Source organism: Myotis brandtii, unplaced genomic scaffold (assembly GCF_000412655.1).
Source record: "Myotis brandtii unplaced genomic scaffold, ASM41265v1 scaffold433, whole genome shotgun sequence".
Taxonomy (NCBI): Eukaryota; Metazoa; Chordata; class Mammalia; order Chiroptera; family Vespertilionidae; genus Myotis; species Myotis brandtii.
This window is the reverse complement of record NW_005366559.1, coordinates 780,418-806,868: the sequence shown is the minus strand read 5'-3', so window position 1 is coordinate 806,868 and position 26,451 is coordinate 780,418. Positions and strand designations below refer to the sequence as shown.

Below are 26,451 nucleotides of genomic sequence, written 5' to 3'. Positions count from 1 at the left end.
GGGGAGGGGAGGGGAGGAAGAGATAGAAACATCAGTGATGAGAGAGAATCCTTGATTGGCTGCCTCCTGCACGCCCCACACTGGGGATCCAGCCCACAACCGGGGCACATGCCCTGCCCGGGAATCGAACCGTGACCTCCTGGATCATAGGTCGACGCTCAGCACTGAGCCACACTGTCTGGGCAGGATCCTTACTTATTCTACTCCTGACCTCCCCGCAGGTTTCTTCTTCCACACGTCAGCCAGAGAGATGAGAGGGTAAACGGAATGGTGTCACTGCCCTGCTCCGCCCTCGGTGGCCCCTCTCACTCGGCGCAGAGCCGGCCTCCTCAGGGCGCCCCCCCCCCCCCCTCCTAAACGGACTGGTTAGAAACGAGGCAAGAACTAGCCAGTGCGAGGTCCCAGCCTCCTCCCCGCCCTGCTGCCCCTTCCCTCCCCCAGGACAGGTGCGGACGGGTGTCGAGGTGGCAGGTGCAGGGGTGCGTGCTGTAGTGGATGAGGGCCGCGTGGGATTTGGGAAAAGCTTTGTGGAGGGGACGTGATCATCTGGGGCCTCGACCACTTACTCTGCCGCGTCCCTGCGACCCGCTGGATGCCATCGGCAGGAGATGCATGTGGTTGCTGACGGGAGCGGGAGGGGTAACTGAGCACCGAAAGGCACAGTGTCGGCTGCACGTTTGCGTTTTGATGTTTGAGAAGCTGAAATGGTGCAGCTGAAGGGGCGAGCGGTGGGCGGCGGTCTGGCTGCTCCCACGGGGGTGGTGCTGGTCTGCAAATATAACGGCGCTGGCAGCGCCTCCTTCACAGAAAGGACTGTTTTGGACATTGTGCTCAATCGGGTAGTTTTTAAAATAGGTATTTGCATTACGTAACCCATGAAATGGAGGAGGAACAGTTTGTTTTTTCAGTTGACTCCAGCCATAGTAAAGGTGTTTATGCTTCAGAGATAAAAGTTAGATGATAAGAATATTTGCAAGTCTTTTGCAATTTATTTTTTTTTAAGATTTTTAAAAATTGAATTTTAGAGAGAGAAGAAGGGAGAGGGAGAGAGAGAGAGAGAGAGAGAGAGAGAGGAGAGAAACATGGATATGAGAGCGGAACATTGATGGGCTGCCTCCCGCACGCCCCCCACCGGGGACCGAGGCTGCAACCTGGGCCTGTGCCCTGAACGGGAATCGAACCAGCAACCCTTTCCGCATTCGGGACGACGCCCCACCCCCTGGGCCACACAGCCAGGGCCAGGCTTTTGCAATTTCCTAAAAACTGTAATTATATAAGTATTCCTTTTTCCCAAGTGCCGCATGTCTCCTCTGCTCATTCTTTCTTATCATTTATTGGTGTTTTTCCTAATAATAATCTCATTGCTAAAATGATACACACGAAGGTGCCTGAGGACTAGAGGATTCCCCGGATAACAAAGGTTTAACCTTGCCCGGCTGGTGTGCTCAGTGGTTAGTGTTGACCTCTGAACCAGGAGGTCAGGGTTCGATTCCCGGTCAGGGCACAGACCTGGGTTGTGAACTCCATCCCCAGAGTGGGGCGTGCAGGAGGCAGTCGATCCATGGTTCTCGCTCATCATTGATGTTTCTATCTCTCCCTTCTTCTCTGAAATCAATAAAAATATATATTTTTTAAAAAATTGTTAAAAAAAAAGCAAGTTGGAAGGTTCTGAGTGGTATTCGGCTGTCAGACGCAGCGGAGCCCTCTCGGTGCCGGGTGAGGGGCTCGGCCACAGGAGCTTCTCCACGCCCCGCGGCCGACGGGAGACCCCACTGTTGCTCCCGCCCGGTTCCCCGGGGGAGGGAGGCGGCGGGTGCGGACCAGCTGGGTTTGCAGAGATTGGGACAGGAGCGGACTCGGGCGCTGTCGGGCCACCCTGCTGTGGGGCCGCTGCTCCCTCTCACAGGGTCCAGTGGACTGGAAGGTCCTGCCCTGGCATCGGGGGAGGGGACCACCTGCAGGGTTGGGACGGGCGACGGGCGCTGCCTTGCTTGTACTTTACCTTTCCTTAGGGTCCTGAGTTCAAGGTGAACTAGGAAATCAAAATCAGAACCTGGGATTTTAAGGTGAAAATTAAGTGTTCGTTGCCTGCCCCTCCCTCCCTTCACGGGACTTGCCAGCGATGCTGGGAGTGAACTGAAGGGTTCGGCGTGGCTCCCGTCGTCACCTTGGGGTGGTTTTAGTTCTTTATTTTGTTCAAAAACTTACTGATGGTTTTAATCCGCCCCCCCCACCCCCCACTGGCTTCTTCATGTCACGCTGATGCTGAGGGAGAGGCTGTTTCTGAAGAGGCTGTGTGACCTCTGACCTGCTGATGCTCTTGCACGAGGACCCTGGTCCTCGGAGCTGGTGTCTGGCGGCTCCGACCCCCGTCATTCGCCGGAGCTGCTGGGAGAAGCCGGGAAGGACGGAATCAGCCGCGCAGTTGTGCACACTCGTCCGCGTGCGCAGGGCACGGCTTTTCGCTTCTGACGTGCAGTCAGCTGGAGCCGTGCTCCCGAGTGAGTCTCTCCTGTTTCCTTCCAGGCGAGGAACTTCAAGTTGGAGCAGGAGCAGGAGAAAACCAAGATCCTGTCGGAGGCCCTGGAGGCGCTGGCCACGGAGCACCATGAGCTAGAGCAGTCGCTGGTGGCCGGCTCCCCGCCCAGCGTGCTCAGCGAGGACGAGTTCTACGATGCGCTGTCAGGTGGGTCGGAGCCTCCGGGTTCGACAGGCAGACGGGTCACTCCCTGTGTCACGTGCGTCGTCGGCAGGGGGAGGGGAGTCGCCGCTGGGCTCCCGGCACGGGCGGCGTGGCTCGGCTGGGGATGGAGGGCCCTGGAGCCCGCATGAATCCCGGATCCCTTAGCCAGTGACCATCAGTGCCTCCTGGTGCCAGGGCCACACGTGTTTCAGGAGAGAGACGGGTGCCTCGTGTCCTCGAGGACACTCTGGGTGCCAGAGCAGCGGTTCCCAGCCTTGTCTGGCCACACCCCCCCTAAGCACCTCTAACATCCTGATGCCCCCCCCCTCCCCACCGTGACATATAATACTTATTATTCAAAAAGTGAACTATTCACGCGGAGGAAGCCTAAAAGGCCATGAACTTGGTCTAAACAAGCTTCCCAAGAACATGGCATCCATGAAAGACAAAAATAAAAGAACGAGAGGACAGTGGAAGTGCTGAGGAAGACATCACTAGAAACTGTTAAAAAATAATATGAAGTGATATGAGAAATAGCAAATAGTTTCAAAACATATACTAGAGAACTGAAATGCATAAATATATCACAATCTATATTTATATGCTGTATAGGAGGCCCCTAGAGCCATAAGACATGCAAAAAGTTCACTGTTAATAACTCATTCTCGAATCGTCCCCCTTAAAATCAAACTGCCCCCTGGGGGTGTGTGCCCACGTGGGAACCACTGCCCGAGAGGAGAAGATACAGAGAAGTCACGTGATAACGGGAAATACGTCAGGTGCCAGAGCGGAGGGGAGGCCCTGGTGTCGCGGGAGCAGAGGTGCCTCACGCCGCCCGGAAACACGTGCCAAGTTCAGTCAGCATGTGGGGACCCTGAGCAGGACCCTGAGGGGGGATCCTGAGCGGGATCGGGGACCTCGCGCCTGAGTGAGCATGCCTCCATGCGGGCACACAGCGTAGAATCATTTCTCCAACCCGTGGGCCCTCTTGATTATTTAAAAACTAGAGGCCTGGTGCATGAAATTTGTGCACTGGAGGGGGGTGTCCCTCAGCCCGGCCTGCACTCTCTCACAGTCTGGGAGCCCTCAGGGGACGTCCAACTGCTGCTCTCTGTGGGGAGTGGGCCTAAGCCGTCAGTCAGACATCCTTAGCACGGAGGTGGGGGAGCCCAGCTTCTGGCTGAGCGGCGCTCCCCCTGTGGGAGCACACTGACCACCAGGGGGCAGCTCCTGTGTTGAGTGTCTGCCCCCCTGGTGGTCAGTGCACGTCATAGCGACCGGTCGTTCTGTAGTTCGGTTGATTTGCATATTAGCCTTTTATTATATAGGATTGTGTTTTCAGTGTGCTCAGTGACTAAGTCCCCCAGCGCAAACAGATTTCTCTCACAGGGTGGTGGCGTTTCACTGTGTAAGGGGAGGTGAATTAATGAAGCCTCACACTTGTCCTCTGTGTGTGTGTGCGTGTGTGTGTGTCTGTATGTGTGTGCATGTGTGTATCTGTGTCTGTTTTCCTCTTCGCGATGTCCGGTCGGAACGGCCATGCACAGTGCATGTGACCCAAGAGCGCGGATGGGCAAAGCGCATCCAAGTGTGTCCTGAAGTTGAAGCCGGGTTAGCGTTTCTCAGCAGCCGCAAGAGTCCGTGTGTGTGTCTTTTTAAAAACGTATCCTTGCTGTTGAGCATATTACAGACGTCCCCTCCTTTCCCCCCATGGCCCCTCCACCCAGTTCCCGCCCCACCAGGCCTTCACCACCCTTGCCTGTGTCCGCGGGGCATGCACATGTGCATACACAGTCTCTGGTTGATTTCTCCCCCTTCCCTCTGAGATGTGTTCGTCTGTCCCACGTAGGCCTCATTTCTGCCTTATTCATCAGTTTGCTTTGTTCCTTAGATTCCACATGTGGGATCATGGGATACTTGTCTTCCTCTGACTGGCTTATTTCGCTTAGCACAATACTCTCCAGGTCCCTCCATGCTGTCTCTGGGGGTAAGAGAACCTTCTTTTTCACAGCTGCATAGTATCCCACGGTGTAAATGGACCACAGCTTTTTATCCACTCGTCTGCTGATGGCCACTTGGGCTGTTTCCAGATCTTAGCTATGGTCAGTTGTGCTGCTATGAACATAGGGGTGCATATGTTCTTTCTGATTGGTGTTTCTGGTTTCTTAGGATATATTCCTAGAAGTGGGATCACTGGGTCAAACGGAAGCTCCGTTTTTATTTTTTGAGGAAACTCCACACTGTTGTCCACAGTGGCTGCCCCGCCAGCATTCCCACCAGCAGGGCCCGAGGGCTCCCTCTTCTCCACATCCTCGCCAGCTCGAGTCTTTTTCAGGCAAAACTGTCCGTGTGGCAGGTGGGGCTGCCCAGGAACAGCTGTGGCCTGTGGGCAAAGGTGACCCAGCAACAGCACCTGGGAGCACCGAGAGGAGCGCTGCCCCGTTGCCGACAGTTCCAGCAGCAGGTGGAGACGGGCCGTGGCAGTGGGAGGGACAGCAACGGCCGTGTCCCCGCCGTGTCCCCGCCGCGCCCCCGCCTTCTCGCTGTGTCCGAGTCGGCTGTGCCCTCTCGCCTGGGCCTGCTCTGTGCGCACCTGCCCGGTGTTTGGTGGTTCCCTCACCGTGGCGTTTCCAGCACTTGCTCCCCTTTAGCCGCTGCCTCGTCTGGCCGTTTCCGTGTCGTGTAGCTTTCTGTGTGTTTCTTCACTTCCCACCTGCACTGCGTGTTCCCTGGGGCAGAGCCGGGTGTGTCAGCGTGAGCATCCCCTCTCCTGCCCAGCCCAGCCCGGTGAGCTGGGTGGTGCGATGTGCACCAGTGAAGCGTGACAGAACGTGACGACAAACGCCTGGGAGACGTGAAGATGGCACAACACTCTGCAGAGGCTGGGGTGACGGATCCTGCATCTAATGCCGCGTTTGCCGTGTGACCCAGCAGATTGCTCCTGCGCACGTCTGTGCCAGGCACACACGGAGGGACTTATCCTTCAGGCTTGGGGTTGACCTTCTGGGCCATCCTTTTCCGAGATGATTTTATGCCCGGCTGGCGTGGCTCAGTGGTTGAGCATGACCCATGAACCAGGAGGTCAGGGTTCAATTCCTGGTCAGGGCACATGCTGGTTTGTGGGCTTGATCCCCAGTGGGAGGCGTGCAGGAGGCAGCTGATCAATGATTCTCGCTCATCATTGATGTTTCTCTCTCCTCCCTTCCTCTCTGAAATCAATTAAAAATATACTTTAAAAAAGGATAAAATGATGAACTTTATAGCTGCATTTTCTCTCAATAAAAAATTGTAATAAAAAAAAGAGACAGGAACTGCCATAAGCAGCACTGTCATTCGGCTGATTTTGACCTTGGACACCATTCGGGGGTGGGGGGCCGGGCTGGAATGCGGCCGAGTCTCTGCCTCAGGCATCTGCATCTCCTCAGCGGATCCCCCCCCCCCCCCCCCCGCCCCCCGAATCCTGAGTGTCGTCCACAGTTTCCTCAGGTGGGGCCGGCGTTGCTTACTCTCTGTGCTCTTCACACCTACATGCTGCTGTGGGGTCTGTGCAGGAAAGTGCCTCAGTGCTGCCTAACCGTCCGGCACTGGGGTTTGAAGCTGGGGTCACCTCGGGTGACCACGCCCAGTGTCCAGGAAACCGTATGTCCTCATGGAGGCGTTACGGGGAGCGTGTGCCGGCCACTTCCTGTTGCCCTCGGGGCAGGGGCGGCTGCTGGACAGGACCCAGGCCTTCCACAGGCTCCTCAAACTGTTTGTTCTCCAGCTGGTTCCCGAAGGTCAAGTTAGAAACACACATTTGTCAGGACAACCTGTCAGACTCGCTGATGTGCTCACACCCTTCACGCCAGGCCCTCTTCTCTGCCTTTCACGGGAGGAGAACCAGGCCGGGGTGGAGGTGACGAGCCTCTTGGTTCCACGGGTTCTCACAGGTCTGTCTTGGAGGCGTGGTTGGCAGACGGGAAGCCGTGCACGGGGAGCGCACACGTTGATCTCGTGTTTAGTCACGTTAACCAGTCACAGCTGTTGGCCTTCATCTGTTTGGATGAGGGGGAGGATTGTTGTCTGAAATGTGTTCAGAATAAAGATCTGGCCCGGCCGGCGTGGCTCAGTGGTTGCACATCATCCTATGAGTCAGGGGACCTACTCCTGGTCGGGGCACACGCCCGGGTGCAGGCTCCAGCCCCAGGGGCGGGTGTGAGGAGGCAGCTGATCAGTGATTCTCTCTCATCATCGATGTCTCTCTCTCTCTCCCTCTCCCTTCCTCTCTGAAACCAATACGAACATGTCTAAAACGTGCATCTGCACGCAGACCAGCCGCTGTGAGTGTGTGGTCTCACCCCTGGCGCTGGGGTCAGAGGTGACAGGATCCGACGATCAGAGGCCATGCAGCCAGCAGGTGTGTGTGTTTGGGTTTTGCTTTGTTTCGATTGGACTCGGATACGCACATTCACCGTTTAACCGTCTTCCCGCGCCCCGTGCAGCGTGTGAAGTGCAGGCACCTGGTTGTGCAGCCGTCGCCACCGCCATCGCCGCCCCCACCACCGCCTGCAGAGCTGCGCGTCCTCCCACAGGGAACTGCGCCCGCCACGCGGCCACTCCCTCCCGCCCCCTTGGCTGTGTGTTTTTAAAATCCTCACCCGAGGATATTGTTTTATTAATTATTATTGAGAACGGAAGGAAGGGAGGAGGAGGGAGGAGAGAGAAACATCGATGGGTTGCCTCCCACACGCGCCCAGACCCAGGCCAGGGGTTGAGCCCCTGGCTGAGGTCCGTGCCCTTGACCGGGAGTCGAACCCTTGACCCTTCAGTCCCACGTCCAACGTTCTAACCACTGGGCACCAGCCGGGACCCCTTGTTTGCTTTTGAAGCCTGAGTTGGGGCCTCGTACTCCTGTCAGAGCGCCCTGTGCCCCCAACGGGAGGCAGCAGACACTCCCCGGATGTGTGGCTCCCACGAAGGCCTGGCAGTGCTCAGGACTGCGGGATGGGGGGTGCAGTCGGCCCGTGTGATGCTGACAGTTGAAGACAAAATGGAAAAGCCTGGAAAGGCCATTCAGAGGCGCTGGACCCGTTGCTGACTCAGCACCAGGCGACTTGGAAACGACGCTGTGGGCAGGCCTGGCCTTCGGCAGCCGCCACGGCAGCGGGGCCCCTGGGTCCCAGGTGAGCGGGTGACTGAGTCTGTGGAGAGCGCGGTCTCCCGGGAGGCCGTGTGGACGGCGTGGGAGTGAGGAGGTCCCTCAGCCCGTTCCCGTGGGTTATGGGGCAGCTGTCCGCCCGCAGCATCAGGAGCGTGAGCGGCTGCTCTCAGGACCCAGCCAGGCTCTCCTCCCGCACTGTGGGCCGTGCCGCTGGTCACCGTGCCTTTTGCCTCTGACGCTGCAGGACGCTCAGTGCGTGTGTGACTGACCTTTGGCGGGTGTGCACGGCCTCAGGCAGGGGCTGGGAGGCCCTCACGCCAGCCCGTTCCTTCCTCCTCCGGCCGCAGCCCGCTCTGGTTTCACTCATCCTGCGTGGCCAGCGTCATGGCCGACTCCGCTTCCTTCCATCCGGCCGCCTCGCTGCCACCCGCACGCTCACTCGTCAGTGTCGCTCAGTCGTCATCACAGCCCCTCCCGGCACCTGTCCTTCGCGCTGTGAGACCGTCGGCCCCACTTGGTGGCTGCTGCCCTCCAGGCTTCTGTACGCACCTGGAAGTATTGTTGCCCTCGCGTGTTCACAGCCCGTCCCCCTCTGCTGGCCGTGGGCAGGGACCAGGGGCCGCTGCTCTGTGACTCCAGCCGGCCCTGCACCAGGCAAAGGAGGGCCAGAGGTGGGAGTGAGTCACGGGCCGACTTGGGAAGGACATTGGACTTTGCAGCGTGGAGGTGATCGGTGCCGGTTGGCAGAGACCTTTGGGGGTAGGGCGGGGTCGGCCTGATGGTATTAAAGAGGACGGAAGGCTGGGCAAGGAGAGGTGGCAGGCCAGGGAGGAGAGGAGAGAAGGACTGAGGAAGCCACTGAGAGGGAGCTGTGTGCTGCCCCTGGGAGAGCGAGGTCTGTTCCGCATCAGACGGCGTGTCCCTGTGGGTAAGCGTGTGGCCCCAGGCTGCGGGGAAGGTGGCGTGTCCCTGTGGGTAAGCGTGTGGCCCCAGGCTGCGGGGAAGGTGGCGTGTCCCGGTGGGTAAGCGTGTGGCCCCAGGCTGCGGGGAAGGTGGCGTGTTCCTGTGGGTAAGCGTGTGGCCCCAGGCTGCGGGGAAGGTGGCGTGTTCCTGGGGTAAGCGTGTAGCCCCACGCTGGGGGGAAGGTGGTGTGTCCCTGTGGGTAAGCGTGTGGCCCCAGGCTGCGGGGAAGGTGGCATGTTCCTGGGGTAAGTGTGTGGCCCCAGGCTGCGGGGAAGTGGCACCTCCTTGGTGTGTAGTCACTGAGTTGAGGTCTTGTTTTGAGAAACGTCTGTCTGCTCCATAGCGGCTCTGACTGCCCTACCTCCTGTGGCATTCACTCTGCACCTGCTTTTTGTTAAGAAGTTTCTGTTGAAATGCAAAGCCCCTGTCTTGTGGCATCCTGAGCCGGGGGACGAGGGAGGTACCCGGGGCTGCAGGAGGGAGGGCAGAGGAGGAGCAGGTGCCCATCACCATCACCAGGTGCCCATAACCATCACCGGGTGCCCATCACTGGGTGTCCATCACCGGGTGCCCATCACCATCATCAGGTGCCCATCACCGGGTGCCCATCACTGGGTGCCCATCACCAGGTGTCCATCACCATCACTAGGTGTCCATCACCATCACTGGGTGCCCATCACCAGGTGCCTATCACCATCACCAGGTGCCCATCACCCGGTGTTTGCCGCCCTAGGTAGGCCACACAGGCCATCTCTGTACCAGCTCGTATTCTGGGCAAGGCCCCAGCCAGGTTGTGCTGCGTATCTAAAGGGGGAGTGGGAGTTTCTCCTGAGTCCGAGGGGTCTCTCCCCATCGCCTTCAGCTCAAGACAACCCACCTGCCGAAGCGGCACATTTCGGGGAGACCCGCACCCCATCAGCGACACCCCTGTTACAAGCAGTGACGCCCCTCAGATAATGCTGACCGATTCTGACGGGATCCTTCTGTTGGACTCTTTAAATTCTTCATTTCTCACATGAAACAAACGTGACAACGTGGAGGTGAAAGCCCCCTTCCCCTCCCCCGCCCCCAAGACCCCCGTCGGCTCTCCTCAGGTGTGGCTCACGCAGCTCCTTCCCTCTCTCGCCTGCACTGAGCTGAGTGCCTGCGGGTGAGCCTCCCCGGCCTTCCCGACGCTCCCCCCCAGCACTCGCCCCCGTGCCTCCTGGGCTCCAGACCAGCCGGTACCCCCGTCCTCGGGGTTGTACACGATCCGCTTACCTGACCCAGACGGGCGTTCTCCGAGGCCGAGCAGCGATCACGGTGCTTGTGTGTGGACTGCGAAGTGGTGTCGGGTGGTTCTTGTTTGGGGTTGTGTTAAAAGCACGTTCTCTATGTCATCAGACCGTTTTGGGGGGTGTAACCGTAGCAACTGCTGCTTCATCGGATGGCAGGCTGTCCCTTGTTGTGGGCTTCACGGCTTGTCTTAACCCCAATAAAATATGGTGACTGACAGCACTGACCATGAAAAGTACCTCTTCGAATGTCTCCTGCGATACCTGTTTGGTATAAGACACGGGACAGACAAAGCCCTCTCTCTCATCTGGCCGTGTTATGGCTGCAGACATCAGCTCAGCGTGGCCAGCACTGGGTCTGCTGTGAGTAACTCCACCATCCGGGTCCGGAGTCCAGGCTCAGGGCCGCTGGCCACGACGGCGCTGTCAGCAGTGTGACTAATCAGGCTAATGTGATAAAAACAAGGCTCCGCGGCCTGCGGAGTGAGTGCGGGGGAGAGGGAAGCACTAAAAATAATGATTTCCTGGACATCTTGGCTGAGCCATGTTAAGGACATGAACGGAAACGCGTTTGAGGAAGTTTGCCTGATGGTCTGGGAGCCGGGCGTGCTGAGTGTGGGTGACTTGCTCACGGGAAGGTCGACGTGACCTTGAGTTTGCATTTTAATAAATATCGAGGGACCGTGGAGGGTGTTCTGAGGATGAGGGACCGTGACTTTGAGCTGAAATACAGACGTTAAACGAGGAGACAGGAAACCTGGGTGCACACACGTCCGGTGCGTCGGGCTCAGACGCCAGGCGCCGTCAGTGTTCTCGCTGCCCGTCACGTGCCTGGGCACGACGCTGTCCTGTGCGGGATAATTAGTCCTGATTCCCAAGCAGGCAGATGGCTCCACGCGGAACACAGCCCAGTGGGGACGCGGCATTTTCATCCCCAAAATCCCTGCCCGGGAATTCGATGTTACCTGGACACTCTGGCTTCAGCTCTGGAGGATTTAAGTAACATCCCACTTCATGGGCCCTGGGCATTGTGGTTTGGCTGGTTGAGCTTCGTCCCAAAAGGTTGCTGGTTTGATTCTCAGTCGGGGCACATGCCTGGGTTTTTGCTCGGTCCTGGTGGGCGGTGTGCAGGAAGCAGCCGATCGATGTTTCTCTCTCTCCCTTCCTCCCTAAAAATCAATAAACTATAACCTATGAACCAGGAGGTCACAGCTGGATTCCCAGTCAGGGTACATGCCCGAGTTGTGGGCTCGATCCCCAGTAGGGGGAGTGCAGGAGGCAGCTGGTGGATGATTCTCATCATTAATGTTTCCCTCTCTCCCTCTTCCTTCCTCTCTGAAATCAATAAAAATGTATTTTTTAAAAAGTAATATCATAGCAGAAGAAGTATTTTTTAGAATACATATATATTTTTTAAAATATATTTTATTGATCTTTTACAGAGAGGAAGGGAGAGGAATAGAGAGAAACATTGGATGAGAGAGAAACATCGATCAGCTGCCTCCTGCACACCCCCTACTGGGGATGTGCCTGCAACCAAGGTACATGCCCTTGACTGGAATCGAACCTGGGACCCTTCAGTCCGCAGGCTGATGCTCTATCCACTGAGCCAAACCGGTCAGGGCAGAAGAAGTATTTTTTAAAGTATTTTGAATTACCTCTGCTGTTTTGTCTGTAGGATCAATGTCATTTATGCTTCTCACAGCTCAGCTACTCTAGCTTTTTCTTTATCGTGAATTTTAAAAATGGAATGCTTTTTTGTAAGTTATGTTTAAGATGCTTTGAGAGGGAAGATAAAAGTAGAAATTTGGAAGGGAGCTGCTGAATTCGGTCTGTGGAAATCCCTCCAGGTGTATAAAACCCGTGTGACTGCGAGTCGGTATAAGCCCCTCTGGCGTGCGGGGCGCAGGCTCTGGGATCCCGGGAGGTGGTTCCGGGCGGTGGCGAAGGACAAGGGCTGCTTGGGTTTCACCGCGGATCCTCAGGGGAGGCGCTCCGGCTGTCACCGAAGCCCAGTTCCAGCCGCTGACATGAGCCTGTTCTGCCACAGATTCCGAGTCCGAGCGGTCCCTGAGTCGGCTGGAGGCGGTGACCTCGTGCTCCCGTGAAGAGGAAGGGCAGCGTCCGATCCCAGGAAAACACAGGATGTCCGAGGGCCAGGACTGCGGCGGGGGCGATGCGCTCTCCAACGGCATCAAGAAGCACAGGTAGGGACCTTGACTGTCACTCCATCTGCGTCTGCCGGCCTCCTCCCCGGCCGCGCTGGCTGAGCTGGGGCTGCAGCCTCAGAGGAACAGTGCGGTCAGTGTGTGTCCATGTAGAGGAGACGCCGTGTGGCCGGGCCGGAGCGGGCCTTCGCACCGGCTCAGGGGAACATAAATCTTTCGTTGGCCCCAGACCTGTGCGGACCTGCCGAGCCTGGCGTGGGCTCCGGGCTCCGGCGCGTCCTGCATCTTTTATGACCGCCGCCGGCGCTATTTTGGTTTCCAGTCATTCGATCCCCGGGTTGGTCTTACTCAGAATGGATGAGGTATCGCCTGCCCGTTGATTCCATTTCGCTGCATCTTCACAAAGACTTTTATTGAGAGCCGGGTTGGTCGAGCACGTCCACTTTACGCTGCCTCAGAGCATGCGTGTCCTTTTATCCCCGGGACGATTTCGTCCAGGACACCGTCCCCAGTTAGCGAGACGTGACGGCACCAGAGTCTCCGGTTTCAGCCGCGTGTGCCCGCGGAGCACTGGGCACGGGCACATGGAGGAGCCGTCCGCGCGTTCCGGGGGATGTGGCTGTCCTCTAAAAGCACTCGGGTCAGAGGTGACGAATGGCCAGTTTCCACAAGGTAGTCTTTGGTTTAATATTTGTGGAATGTGTCACTTTGTCCCTTTTCCTGCGCCGTGATTCCGGCACAGTTGGTCTCAGTGATTGTTCTACTGGAAAAAATCCACCTATCACTCCTGATTCACGTGGATTTGCCCCTTGTTAACAAAATGTCTCACTTTGTACTTGTTTTGACAAGATCAGGGAGTTTTAGGTAACAAACTAGATACAAGCAGTTTCCTCCTGTTCAGGAGGAGGCCTCGCCTCTAAGCAGGTGACTGGTGGTGCCTATTTTTATTGATTTCAGAGAGGAAGGGAGAGGGAGAGAGAGAGACAGCAATGCTGAGAGAATCATCGCCTCCTCATCTCCCCCTGCTGGCCCTCGAGCCTGCCCTCAAACAGGAGACCTCTTCGTTCTGGGCCAACCCGCTGAGCCACACCAGCCGGCAGGAGTTTTATTTTACTTGTTCTTTTCGTAAAGTTCTTCTCTAACCAGACAAACAGCAGATGCCACACATAATTTACAAGTTTCATCTTAGAGGAGGAAGACAGGTGGCGTTTCCTGTGTCACCCAATCCCTCCTGCCCGCCCGTGAATTGCATCAGAAGTAATTTGTGTTGTGATGGGCGGTTACTAATAGCGAATCATTTGAATTAATGACAGCGTTGGTGGTGTTTTAGAAAAGCAGGCCCAGGTTGCTATGGGGGTCGGCCGGAGTGGCCATGACATGCATTTGCGGAGTCAGGGTGCATCTTTACGTAGCGTGAAGTTTGTGTTCGGCCTGGTCATATATTTTTGTCTTTTTAATATTGGAAACCATGGTGAGGTTTGTGTTGATGGCTTCTCGCCCTCCTGGCTGGTCCTCAGGTCACTTCTCTGCTCTGAGACCAGTTCGTTCCGTTCATTCTGAGCTGAATCCTTTCACTTGTTCGCACTTGACCCCAGTTGCTCCATTTGGTCAAGAGCTCAATGTCATGTCCTCTGCTCCCGGGTCGGGTGTAAGAGAAGCTGACACGGAACGTGAGTCAGGATGTGCACTGTTGGATTCGGGTTCTGGTTCTGTAAATGTTATTCCCTGTAGTGACAGTACTAACGGGTTGAAGGAGGAATCCGTGGGTCATCCTGATAGAGAAAGAACAGCGTTCGGTGAGGTTGTTAAACAGCCGTTGGTGAGGAACACATCTCGGCAGACGCCAGTGGCAGAGACCCTCCCATCTGGTTGAACGTGCCTCCCAGATTGCTGGCTAGTGAGACACTTCAGACGCTCTTGTCTGCAGGACCAAGACAGGTATGCTCTGTCGTCTCTGCGATTCAGCTCTGTCCGGGGCGTCGCAGAGACGGTGTCCAAACTTCAGAACAAATAAGTGAAACACTGATTTCACGAGACACGCGCCTCCCCAAACAGCACGTTGGGAGGCATCTCGACCAGGGAGAGGGACGGCGGCTTGGCAGCGGGGCTGGGCACAGCGAAGAAGGGCTCGCATGGCAGTGCCTTCTCAGGACTAGCGGCTGCTGGGCCCTGGGGATCGGAGTCAGGAAGGAAGGAAGGAAAGCAGCGCAGCCCTGGGGGTGGGGGGAGTCAGCTGGGTGAGCGCGTCCCATACACCAAAGGGTTGTGGGTTTGATTCCCGGTTGGGGCCATGTGGGAGCAGTCGATCAATGTTTCTCTCAAACATTGATGTCTCTCTCTCTCTCTCTCTCTCTCTCTCCCCCTTTCTCTCTAAAAAACCAATAAAAAATATCCTTGGGTGGGGATTAAAAAACAAAGGGCAGCAGGAGTCTAAGTTCATGAGGACGACTTCCACAAAACCAGGTTGACTTGGCAGCTCACTGCCGGGAATTACGGGAACTGTCACACATCTTCCCAAAGGTTCACCTCCTGCGAGTTTAAAAAGCAGGTAGAAGAGGGTGCTCTTTCCAAGCCTGAGGCTCCAGGGCCCCAGGCCCAGCTCCTGATCCTGCCCGGGACCCCCGATCCTGCCCGGGACCCCCAATCCTCCCTGGGACCACCGATCCTGCCCAGGACCCCCGATCTAGCCCTGGGACCCCCGATCCTGGGGACCCCCGGTCACACATCTTCCCAAAGGTTCACCTCCTGCGAGTTTAAAAAGCAGGTAGAAGAGGGTGCTCTTTCCAAGCCTGAGGCTCCAGGGCCCCAGGCCCAGCTCCTGATCCTGCCTGGGACCCCCAATCCTCCCTGGGACCCCCGATCCTGCCCGGGACCCCCGATCCGGCCCGGGACCCCTGAAACATGTCTCTGGCTGGGGCTCTGGGAAAACCCACATGCACGCCCTCCGGTGCCAGCGCTCTGTGAACAGCGGCCGGAGACAGCACCCACTGGCGCTGCCGACGCCGCATCTGTTCTCGTCCTGGTTTCCGTGGGAGGTGAGAGCAGTGGGGGGGCGCCCCTAACCTGTGAAGCTTCACCTGCGGGAACAAGACGACACACAGCGAAGGAGTCGATGTTGTTTGCCTAGAGAAGGAAGACAGACAAAGAACATGTTCAGGCGTATACTCCCATTTTTAACACTTGGTTGTGGACGTTTCCAAGCAAATGGAATAATATAGCGAGCCCTTCAAAGCCCTCGTTCCTCTTCAACAGGATCATGCACCCAGCTGGTCTCCAGACTCTCCCGCCCCCGCCGCCCTGTACAATTATATCAAACCCCCACACACTGTTGCATCTGTGCTTCCGCACGCAGCGTCCAACGGGACTCGCTCATGTTCTAAAACCACGATCTCACCTGAGCAGTAGCGTCTTCATCGTCATCACAGATTTCGCTCGTACTCAGATTCCTCTCGACGCCCCCTCAGTGCCAGGGTCATTGGGTCTAAAATGTCATTTAATGGGAACATCTAGAAGGTCCACACGTGGCACGTGGTCGGCCTGCCTCTGGGACCCGGTGTCCTCTCCTCTTCCCCATTTATCTGCGGACGAAGCCGGCCGTCCCGGGAATAACTCGGTCTGGAGATGGCGTGTTGCACCCCATGGCGTCTCGCACGTAGGCTCTCACCCTGAGCGTCTGTGAGCGCTGTGAGTCTGATGGCGCCAGCAGACCTCGGGTGGAATGGCTTGGCACAGACCACGTCGGAGGCGCACGCTGGCCCATTCCGGCCGTGCAGGCACCCGCCCCCACTGGCTCTTCTTCGTTTCACGTCGAGATGGCTCTGGGTCCAGGTGCTGTCCATCGAGATGGCTCTGGGTCCAGGCGCTGTCCGTCGAGATGGCTCTGGGCCCAGGCGCTGTCCATCAAGATGGCTCTGGGTCCAGGCGCTGTCCGTTGAGATGGCTCTGGGCCCAGGCGCTGTCCATTGAGATGGCTCTGGGCCCAGGCGCTGTCCGACTGGCCATCCGTGGACACGACGGCCCAGCAGCCTCGGTCCCAGAGACTGAGCAGCCACTGCTGATGTCACGAGGGGCTGCAGATGGTCGGTGGCCTCCTGTCGTTCCTGTCACAGCTGGAGCTCGTCTGTACAGAAGCTCCCTCCCTGTTCAGGAGCTGTTTCCTGGCGCCCTCCGTGTGGCGTGTGAGGACCGTGTCTGTGGTCAGCTTGTCCCGCCTGCGGTCGGATGGACGGAGGCCCTCCGTGTAGCCTTTGGGGTTCTTCTGACAACCCCGCTTCTTGTCATTTCTTTAGGAATAATTTGCATATGGTAATCGAGTCGTCTGTCGCTGCCTTGCTTTCTGATACAAACAGGCGTGTCCGCGCCTCTGGCCGGTTCCTGCCTGAGCCCTGGAGTCGCTGTGGCTCCACAGAGCCTTGGTCTCGGGAGGAGCGTGTAGATACGACCGTCTGAGTGACGGTGTCATGCTCCTGGCGGTCCTGGTCTCAGTCCTTTTCCCTGGAGAGAAGTGGACCCCTGTCCCCACCTTTTTTAAAGGAAACACGCTTCATGGGTTTATGCCCATATATTTCCATTAAAGTTTGGGGTAATAGGGTTCCCCCGTTTGCTTTATTCTAGTATATGTTTGAATCCCCTCTCCACCACATTCCAGAGCTCAAACAAGTTGTAACTTCTTTTGAACTCAACTTGTTCCTCTGTAAAATGGGCACAGTATTGGCTTGTTATGATAATTACATGAGATGATCTACGCAAAGCGCTCACAGTGAGGGTAGCTCACTAGATGTCAGGCGCGTTAGGGAAACAGTGAGAAGCCCTAAGCAAAGGTGGGCAACCGAGACTGTTGTCTGTCTGTCTCTTCACTCACGGGAGCCTGTCTTGGGGCCCGAGGTCTGCGTTGGCCTCTGGGAAGTGCTGGCCTTTGACTAACCTGTTTCTCTTAGTAAATGTGAAGCGAGGAAGCCGTCCCCACAGTTAACGAATCGATGGTTGGTTTCCATGCGGTTCAGTGGGAACGTGGCTGTTTTTTATTGAAAGGACCAGGTTGGCTGCCTCTGGAGCAGCTGTGAACTTGCCCGTCAGAGTGTAAACAGGTGATGCTGGGCTGTGCTCGCCTCCGTCCCCCGAGAGCCACGCGCCCCACGTGGAGGGAGGCGCCTCGCGCTTCCCCTCCGGGCCCTCGGCTCCGAGTCCCGGGAGAATTCCAGTTCCATTCACGTTTGCTTTCCATACTCGCACTCCTCGGAGTGCCCTAGCGACCGTCTGTCCGCGCTGACATCTGCTCCAGGCGGACGGACACAGGTCTCGGTGCCGGGGCCCGTGCCAGCGTGACCGCCCTCCGCGGCCTTCTCCCTCCGCCCTCCCCTTCGCAGTCCTCAGAGGCCGGCGCCAGCTTCCCGGGCCCGTGGGGTTCGCCGGGACAAACGCCCGCTGGAGCTGTGCCAACCGAAACCGCCTGCAGGGAGCCCCGCCCGCTGTGTGCTCTGCCGGTGGCTCAGGAGACACCGTCCTCTGTCAGGAGCCACGGCACCTGCTAGGGACGCGTCAGGGAAACGACTGGGCGTGACTGTTTAAAGGCACAGAGGCCTCCAAGCAGGTCGCCACAGGTGTGTCTTGTGTCTTTAAAACCTTCAGAAGAAATGTTGTTCATGCACAGCTCTTCCCAGCACATTATCACATAACGTGCTTCACCCGCCACTGCCGCTGAGTCACACGGACACGGCCCCGATAGTGAGGACTTAGACCTCGGGGCGGACTCCGTTGGCCACAGTGAGTGTTGTTTCTTTTTTAAAAATATTTTTATTGGTTTCAGAGAGGAAGGGAGGGGGAGAGAGAGATAGAAGCATCCATGATGAGAGAGAATAATTGATTGGTGCCTCCTGCACGCCCCACACTGGGGATCGAGCCCACAGCCCGGGCACATGCCCTTGACTGGAATCGAACCCAGGATCCTTCAGTCCACAGGCCGATGCTCTGTCCACTGAGCCACACCGGCAGGGCCACAGTGAGTGTTTATTCTCCAGGCTGTTCCTGTTGGTGTGGCAGTGACTCCATGGACCACACATCCTGGTCCTCAGCCAGGAAGCACGTCACTGCGTCTCACACACACAGGACACATACATGTGAAGAGCAGGAAACACATGTCAGGTGCAGGGCACACACATGTCAAGTGCAGGGCACACACATGTCAAGTGCAGGGCACATGCATGACTAGCCAGGCGGATGCCAAGACATGGAGCTGAGTGGCGACATGGCTGTGGCGGGGGGAGGCGTGAGGGCCGCTGTGCTGAGGAGGATGGGAGTGGTGTCTGGGGCGTCAGGGGGCACAGCTGGGGCCGCCCACGGTTCTCAGCAGAACAGGTTTCTGTGGGGAGTGAGTGGACGCTTCAACACGGACCCCTCACAGGCGGGTGACCCTGAGCCCCGGCGTCTTGGTGTGAGCGCCTCGATGTGCTGTGAGAGGGTAGGGGAGGTCCCGTGGCCGTGCGGGCCGAGGGCATCAGCCTGCGTGCTCTCCGGACTCAGCCTGCGTGCTCTCTGGGCTGGCGTCGCGCTGGGACCTGAGGAGGACGCTCTGAGCATGTGCTCTGTCCCCCTCTCCTGCGGGGCTGCCACACACAGCCCACCAGGCGGCTGGCCGTGGTCTGGCCTCGAGGCTGCGTCGCTGACGGTGCTGTTCGCAGCGTTGATGGTGCGTCACAGGCCACCGCTCACGCCCGTATCGTGCGTTGGTGGAAGGCAGCACACGCTCCGCGGCTTTGGCTCTCAGAACAGGGAGCCCTCGCTGTCAGAATTACCCCGTCCTCCGTCCTGCGGGGCGGGGCTGGCCCAGGCTGCTCAGCCGGGAGGGCAGGGCGCTGACTCAGAGCCTCTAATCTGTCCTTAAACCACCACCTTTACGATGTTCAGAGTAGCAGACGCACCTCCACAAAGGCTCCGTATTGTGCCGTGTGAGGCACCTGGTCCCGGCCTTTGATTCCTGCAGTTCTGTGTGGGGTTTTATGCAACAGTTTACAGGGAATGAACACCGTGTCCCGCGTCATTGCTCAGCCCCTCTGCGGTGGCCCAGTGCTGGGCGCTGACAGGTTCCCGTGGACGTGAACTCTCCCGGGGCTGGATGAGTTTCCCCTCGTCCTGACCTGAGACGGGCAAGGCCTGCAGTTCAGCAGGTCGGGGCCAAGGTGTGTCCACAGAACCAGCCTGGAGGGCACGTTCTCCCTCTGACCCCCACCCACCAGCTGGCCGGGCAGCAGGGTGTCCGAGGGAAGGGGGGGGTGTGACAGGCGTCGGCTTCCCTGGAGACGGCTCCTCGGGGCGGACGCTCGCTCCTCATAGTGATGACCGGCTCGGGGGCGCTCCTCCGGGTGTGACGGACGTCGCCTGGCTCGCCCGGAAGGACAGCTGCCTTGAGGCCAGGATCTCGGTCGGGTCTGATGAGCCGTAGGAGCTGCCGTCCTTCTGGGAAGAGAACGCTCTTCTCCGCTCAGCAGCCGGGAAGGGACCCGAAGGGAAACGCACACACGTCAGGAACACGCTGGAGGGTGGTGTGCGACAGGCGGAAGGACCCGGAAAGTCACCTAGAAACGGTCCCTGGATGGGAGGAGGCAGACGCTCCCAGTCCTCGGGAAGGAAGGGGAAGCGGCTGGCGCAGGTCACCGCCAGCAGTTACTGGTTTCTCTGTCCTTTTGGGCTCTTTGTGTCCTGAGAAGTCCGTGCCCACCCTGAGCTGCTGACCCTTCCCCTGCCCCTCCCGTCACCGACAGCGCTGCTTCCTTAGGCTCTTTTCATGAGAATAACACGACATTTAATTCTCAAAGTCAGCAAATGACCTTTTTCAGGTTAGTGTTATGGAAAAATCTGTACTAATAATAGCCTAGGTGGCGTCACGCCCTCACGTCGTCACAAGATGGCTGTCACAAGATGGCTGCGTGCACAGCGGAGGTGAGGCCCGGTAGCAGCTCTGCGCGGTGGGGCCTGGGAGTCCCACAGCTCTGCGCAGCACAGAGGAGGCAGGTCCTGGCGGAGGAGGCGGGTCGTGGCAGGGGAGGGCAGTTGTGGGCAATCAGGCCTTAAGGGGAGGGCAGTTGGGGGCGATCAGGCCTGCAGGGGAGGGCAGTTGGGGGCGATCAGGCCTGCAGGGGAGGGCAGTTGGGGGCGATCAGGCCTGCAGGGGAGGGCAGTTGGGGGCGATCAGGCCTGCAGGGGAGGGCAGTTGGGGGCGATCAGGCCTGCAGGGGAGGGCAGTTGGGGGCGATCAGGGCCACAAGCCAGGCTGATGGCTGCCAGCACAGCGGTGGTGGCGGGAGCCTCTCCCGCCTCCTCAGCAGCACTAAGGATGTCCGACTGCAGCTTAGGTCTGCTCCCTGCTGGTAAGTGGACATCCCCCGGGGGCTACCGGGCTGCCAGAGGAATGTCTGACTGCCAGCTTGGGCCCGATCCCCCAGGGAGCGGGACTAAGCCACCAGGTGGACATCCTCCGAGGGGTCCCAGACTGCAAAAGGTCATAGGCGGGGCTGAGGGACCCCCCCCCCCCCCATGCACAAATTTCAGGCACTGGGCCTTAGGTTATTTTATCTAATAAATGCATTGTGGGAGCCTAGATCCTTAATGAATAGAAAGCCAATGGCACAGTTCTCTCCCAGCATTCACACAGCGGAGGCTCTCGGACTCAGCACGAGGAGTGTGCACCTGTGAGTCTGTGACGGACCTGGAGGGCTCTCGGGAAGTGGGTGGAGGGTCAGCGGGGCTGCTGCTTCTCCACGTGTCCCTGTCCTCACAGGAGGAAGCAGGGAGAGAGGAGGAATTTCCAAAACGGATGTGCTTTCCACGCCACGTGAGACGTTTCCCCATCGGGTGAGATTTCTGGCTTCTCTGCGCATCACTTCCTGTTCAGCCTTTTTAAAGTGCAGATTTGCAAACTGTATTCCTGATAAACTGTGGAAAGGTTGTTTCCAGTGAGATTATGCATCATTTGTGAAAACGAAACACGACTTTTTATTACTACAATAACTTCTTACAACATTGTTTTAAAACTCTAGTCTTCAATGTTGTGAATATAGTTTAATAGTTACTTCTAATGGCTTCATAATTTGGAATACTGGTTCAATTTGAGTGTTTATTTAACAGCAGTAGTGCAGTCGAAATGAAATGATGAGATTCAAATACAAGCTGTTCATTGGGGTGCTATTTAAGTGGGGGCTTGGGGGAGGGAATTCTTTCTGAAAGTTGCGAAGAGAGGTGATAAGTCTCTAATAACTGCAGGTGGACACACACAAGCACAAAGCATGATGTGAACACGCGTGCACATTGCCATTCCAGTACTGGAGTTCTACAGAGTACTGAAGTCCGCTTCTCTGTGAAATTATTCTCTTAGATTTTTAGTTAATTCTTTTGATCAGAGGTTAAAATTAGGTTCCCTCCCCAAATATGCAAATGAGTATCTTACTTAAAATTATGATCCCTTCAGAATATGTAATAACATGAGCAAATGTTTAATTGTGAAGTGCAATTGAAAGTGTGTGTTAAGGAGTTTGGTTTTGGAAGTTTTTTAAAGAAATGATTTAGAGACAGAAGATTTGATTATTTGTGTTTTCATATCATACTTGCCACTTACCCGTATCTCCCATCCCTCACCCCACATTTAAACTTAAATGGACGTTAGATGAAACCGTTTATGTTGAAGTGTTGAGCCTGCTGCGTGCAGAGCGCTGTGCCTGGTGCAGGGTGCGGTGGAGAGCAGACACAGTCCCTGACCTCGGGGAGATACGGCCGCACGTGCCTGTCCGGGGGGGGGGGGGGGGGAGACAGAGGCAGGGAAAAGGACTGTGAGGTTCCTGTCCGCCCACCTTACACCCGAGCGTTGGCGTTGCCTTCACAATCCCTTTGCTGACAGATGGCATCTCTGAGTCTGAGAGCGGTCAGCCATCCAGAAGGGATTTGGGAGAGGAGCGCCCGCAGGTCAGTTTCAACACCATTTAATAACGTCAGTGGAATGTTTGAAGCACAAGAAAATTAAATTTGGGATTTTCTCTTCCATCATTTCAATTAAATGAAAAATGTGCCGGCCAGCGTGGCTCAGTGGTGAGCGTCGACCTATGAACCAGGAGGTCAGGGTTCGATTCCCGGTCGGGGCACAGGCCCGGGTTGCAGGCTCCATCCCCAGTGGGGGGCGTGCAGGAGGCGGCCGGTCCATGCTTCTCATCATTGATATTTCTCTCTCTCCCTTCCTCACTGAAGTCAATAAACACATATAAATTTATTTTTCAATGTTATCTGGACCGAACTGTTCTGGCACTTTCTCCCAGGTCATGAGACATTGAAACGAAGAATACGAAGAGCTGTTAAACGGCACGACAGAAAGGGCTTTCCCATGTGTCTCCACCGCCATCTGATGAGACCCCTGGGCTCCTAGCTGGAGGTCTGGGCCAGGGTCCGAGTGGGGAAAGCCACTGGGCCTCGCCCGGGCCTGACCAGGTGGCGCTGCAGCAGGGGCAGGGGCAGGGGTCCCGCAGGTGGATGAGGAGCTGCGGCTCGGGCCCCCCAGGACGAGCCTCACGTAGCGCCCGCCCCCATAGCACCTCCCAAACCTGCACTGGCACAGTGTCCTTTTCAGGGTAATCGTGGGCGGGGCAGCCTCACAGATGAGCTGGGCTCAGTTGGGGTCTGTCTCCAGCTCTGTGGGCCGGGAGCCTGGGGGCCGCACGGAGCCCTGTCACATGGGAGGACAACGGTGATGGGCTTGTGCTGAACCCAGCGATTGTGTGGTCCAGGGACGGCCCCTGCCATCTGTCCGGCTGGAAATGGAGCCAGGACAGCACTCGGCCCCTGGTACGGCGTGTTTCTCTGGGAGAGAAAGGGCGCATAGAGCAGGAGAAAGGCCCTCAGAGATCCCGGGCGGAGGAGAGCTCACCCTCCGTTCCCGGGCGTGTGGTCGCCGCTCTGCCGCCTCGTTTCTCCCGAGGGCCGCCTCCCGCAGCAGGAGAGACGGCAAGAGATGGAAATGGATCCTTCTCCGTTCAAATAATTTAAAAAATTTAAATCTGTTACCGAATTTAAAACCATGTATTCCCTCTGCCTCTTTAAAAGAATACTGCGGAAGATTGAGCATTTTTTGGACGATTAGGTTACGGACTGTTTTGTCTCAGGGACTTTACTGATTTATTTTGGCAGGGTATTTGGTTAAAATTCTTTTCCTTTTTATTGAACTCATGGGGTGACTCTGTTAGCAAAATGATACAGGTTTCAGGTGCGCAATCCATAGCACGTCGTCGGGGCTGTTCTCTCTCCACCCGTCAAGGCTCCGTCCATCACCATCGTCCCCGTCCCCCTGCACCCCTCTCACCTCCCGCACCCCTTCCCCGGCATCACCACTGTCGTCCCTGCCCTTGAGCTCTCTCTCTTTTTGCTCAATCCCTCCCCCACCTCCCGAACCGCCCCCCCCCTCGGCAGCTGTCAGCCTGCTCTCGTCCAGGAGTCTGTCTCTATTTTGCTTGTTAGTTCATTGTGTTCATTAGATCCCACATATGAGTGGGATCATGTGGTACTTGGCCTTCTCTGACTGGCTTATACATTTGACTTCATTATTTATTTATTTTTAAATATATTTTTATTGATTTCAGAGAGGAAGGGAGAGAGAGAGAGAAGCATCAATGATGAGAGGGAATCATGGATCTGCTGCCTCTTGTACACCACCCACTGGGGATCGAGCCCACAAGCTGGGCCTGTGCCCTTGACAGGAATCGAACCTGGGACCCTTCAGTCCACAGGCCGACGCTCTATCCACTGAGCCACACCAGCCGGGGCCTCTTCTGCTTTCTTGCTTCCATACTATTTCTTGTTTCTCTTTCCCGTCCGCTTTTGCCTTCCGTCAGAAGAGCAGCATTACCTTTACCGCAAGCATTTGTCGGGGGGGTTGCAGCCCCTCGTTCAGTCTTCACACCTGTTCGGGCTCACACCCCTCGGCCTCCCCACGTTCCTGACTGACGCCCACAGACGAGATGGAAGTGTCCTTGGTGGGCGGCTCTCAAACTGCACTGCAAGGCAGGTGGCAGGGAGTGGCAGGCCTCGAGCCCGGGCGCACTGGCCCGTCACAGCGATCGACGGGCTTGGGTCGGGGAAAATGTGGCTGAAATGCCGTCTGTGGCCACTACCCAGAGGTCGCGTAGCGGGCAGACCTGCCGAGGGAGCAGTGCCTGTCCCTGAAAAAGGAAAAGCCGTCGGGAGAACTTCACACGGAGGCTTTACCGCGTTATTTATTGAAAACCTTAAAGTGTGACTCAAATTCATTCGGTTCATTTATAGATGTTGTTTAGGAGATAATTTTTGTTGCATATTTTCGTGATGGGGGTGGATTTCAGATGGCGGCCGGGCCAGCAGCCCTGGCCTGGCCTGAGGTCGTGGAAAAGGATGCGCTGTTATCCCAGAGTTTCAGGGCCTGGTCCAGTGCCCGGCTCCCCGCGTGGTGCTGCCCTGTGGGCAGGGAGGGCGGGTGGCTCCCCGTTGGCTGGGGTCTCCCGAGGCTGAGCTCAGAGCTGCAGCTCAGTCAGCCCCCCGCCCTCCCCTCCGGCCACGCCCAGGCTCCTGGAGGGCCTGGGAGCCGCCCTCTGCAGACGTGACTCTGAGGGGTCCCACTGCGTCTGGAGTTGCTAAGTGTTGCTCACTGTCGGCGTCTGTGGGGAACCCCGAATGCACGTGATGCAGGGCCTGACTTTCACCTTGGTTTTATCGTTTGTTTCATTTCTTACAACCACTAAACTGGCTCTGTGATGGCATTTGTTCCATGATTTACAACCTGGACACAATCGCTTATTTAAGTATCAGGAGATGGTGAGGGCACGGCACCCCCTGGGGTGGCCCGAGCTGCCGAGAACGCAGGCAGGCATCACAATGGAAGCTCGGGGCGCTGGTCCAGGGGGGACCCCTGGGGTCGGAGGGCAGGGAGCAGGGCTCTGCCCAGACCCCCCTGCTTCCCCGTCTGCGACCCACTTTGTTGTTCTTTTTAAAAACTTACCTTTATCGTTGAAAGCATCACAGACACCCCCTTTCCCACTGCCCCCCCTGCCTCCCACACTGTGCGGTACGCGTGCTGCCTGTGGCTCTCAGACGAGGGGCAGCACCTTTCCTTCCCGCGTCAAAACTTCACAGCCGAGTCTTGGTTTCTTTTCCTTTTCAGGACGAGCTTGCCGTCCCCCATGTTCTCCAGGAACGACTTCAGCATCTGGAGCATCCTGCGCAAGTGCATCGGGATGGGAGCCCTGCTTCCTGCGGAGGAGTCCTGGGGGCAGGGAAACGGGGGGGGGGCCCCCCGCACAGCCGTGGAGATGGAACCTCCCAGAACCCAGCGGACAGGCTGGCAGGCTTCCTGTCGAGCGCGGCCACTCTGTGCAGTCGCTGTGGCTCTGCTGTGACTTCCCGTGGGAGCAGGGACGGAGGTGACGCTCCACTTAGACTCCCCAGTTGCCCAGAACCTTCCTGGAGAGGGCAGACCCCACGGGGAGCGCGTCACTGCAGGCGGACGCCTGGCACAGAGCAGCTCCGCTCGCTGCGCGGGACGCGTGTGAACTCGCAGTTTGCGGGCTGGCCCTGCAGGTGGCCCGACGCCGGGGCGGCAGCAGCCGGGGGTATGGTGTGTCCGTCTGTAGAACAGCGTCCCCAGTCCGTCACTCGGGCTGCAGTTCTGGGTCAAGTTCTCTCTGTGCTTCTCGCGTGACCTTTGACCCACGAGAACGGTGAAAATGTCAAACCTGCGTGTGCTGAGCCATGGGCCTGTGTGTGGTTCCATGTGCGGCTGGGACGCTCGGTGCGTCCCTGCACTGGGAAGTGTCCTCCAAACCTCTCCATGGTGTCCTCGCGACCCTTCCCCCGGGGCTGCGCCCACCTGGGCCTTTCCTGCTGCCCCTGCTCTCTGCCCGGGGGCTGCCCTGCGACGTCCTGCATGTGGGCCCCAGGGCTGGTCCCAGGGCTGGTCCAGGGGTTGGTCCCAGGCCTGGTCCCGGGGCTGGTCCCAGGGCTGGTCCAGGGGCTGGTCCCAGGGCTGGTCCCGGGGCTGGTCCAGGGGTTGGTCCCGGGGCTGGTCCCGGGGCTGGTCCCAGGGCTGGTCCTGGGGCTGGTCCATGGGTTGGTCCCAGGGCTGGTCCAGGGGCTGGTCCCAGGGCTGGTCCCGGGGCTGGTCCTGGGGCTGGTCCTGGGGCTGGTCCCGGGGCTCCTGGAGGCCAGGGCTGGTCCCAGGGC

At 57.5% G+C, this 26,451-nt stretch overlaps 1 protein-coding gene across 1 annotated transcript in view; it reads left to right on the top strand.

Moving 5' to 3' along the window:
• Positions 1-26,451, top strand: part of OSBPL1A (oxysterol binding protein-like 1A) — a 119,070-nt gene that overhangs the window by 65,693 nt on the left and 26,926 nt on the right. The window contains exons 15-17 of the mRNA XM_014546152.1: positions 2,527-2,686; positions 12,111-12,267; positions 25,394-25,469. Coding sequence (XP_014401638.1) covers positions 2,527-2,686; positions 12,111-12,267; positions 25,394-25,469 — 393 coding nt within the window. The remainder of the gene's footprint in view (positions 1-2,526; positions 2,687-12,110; positions 12,268-25,393; positions 25,470-26,451) is intronic.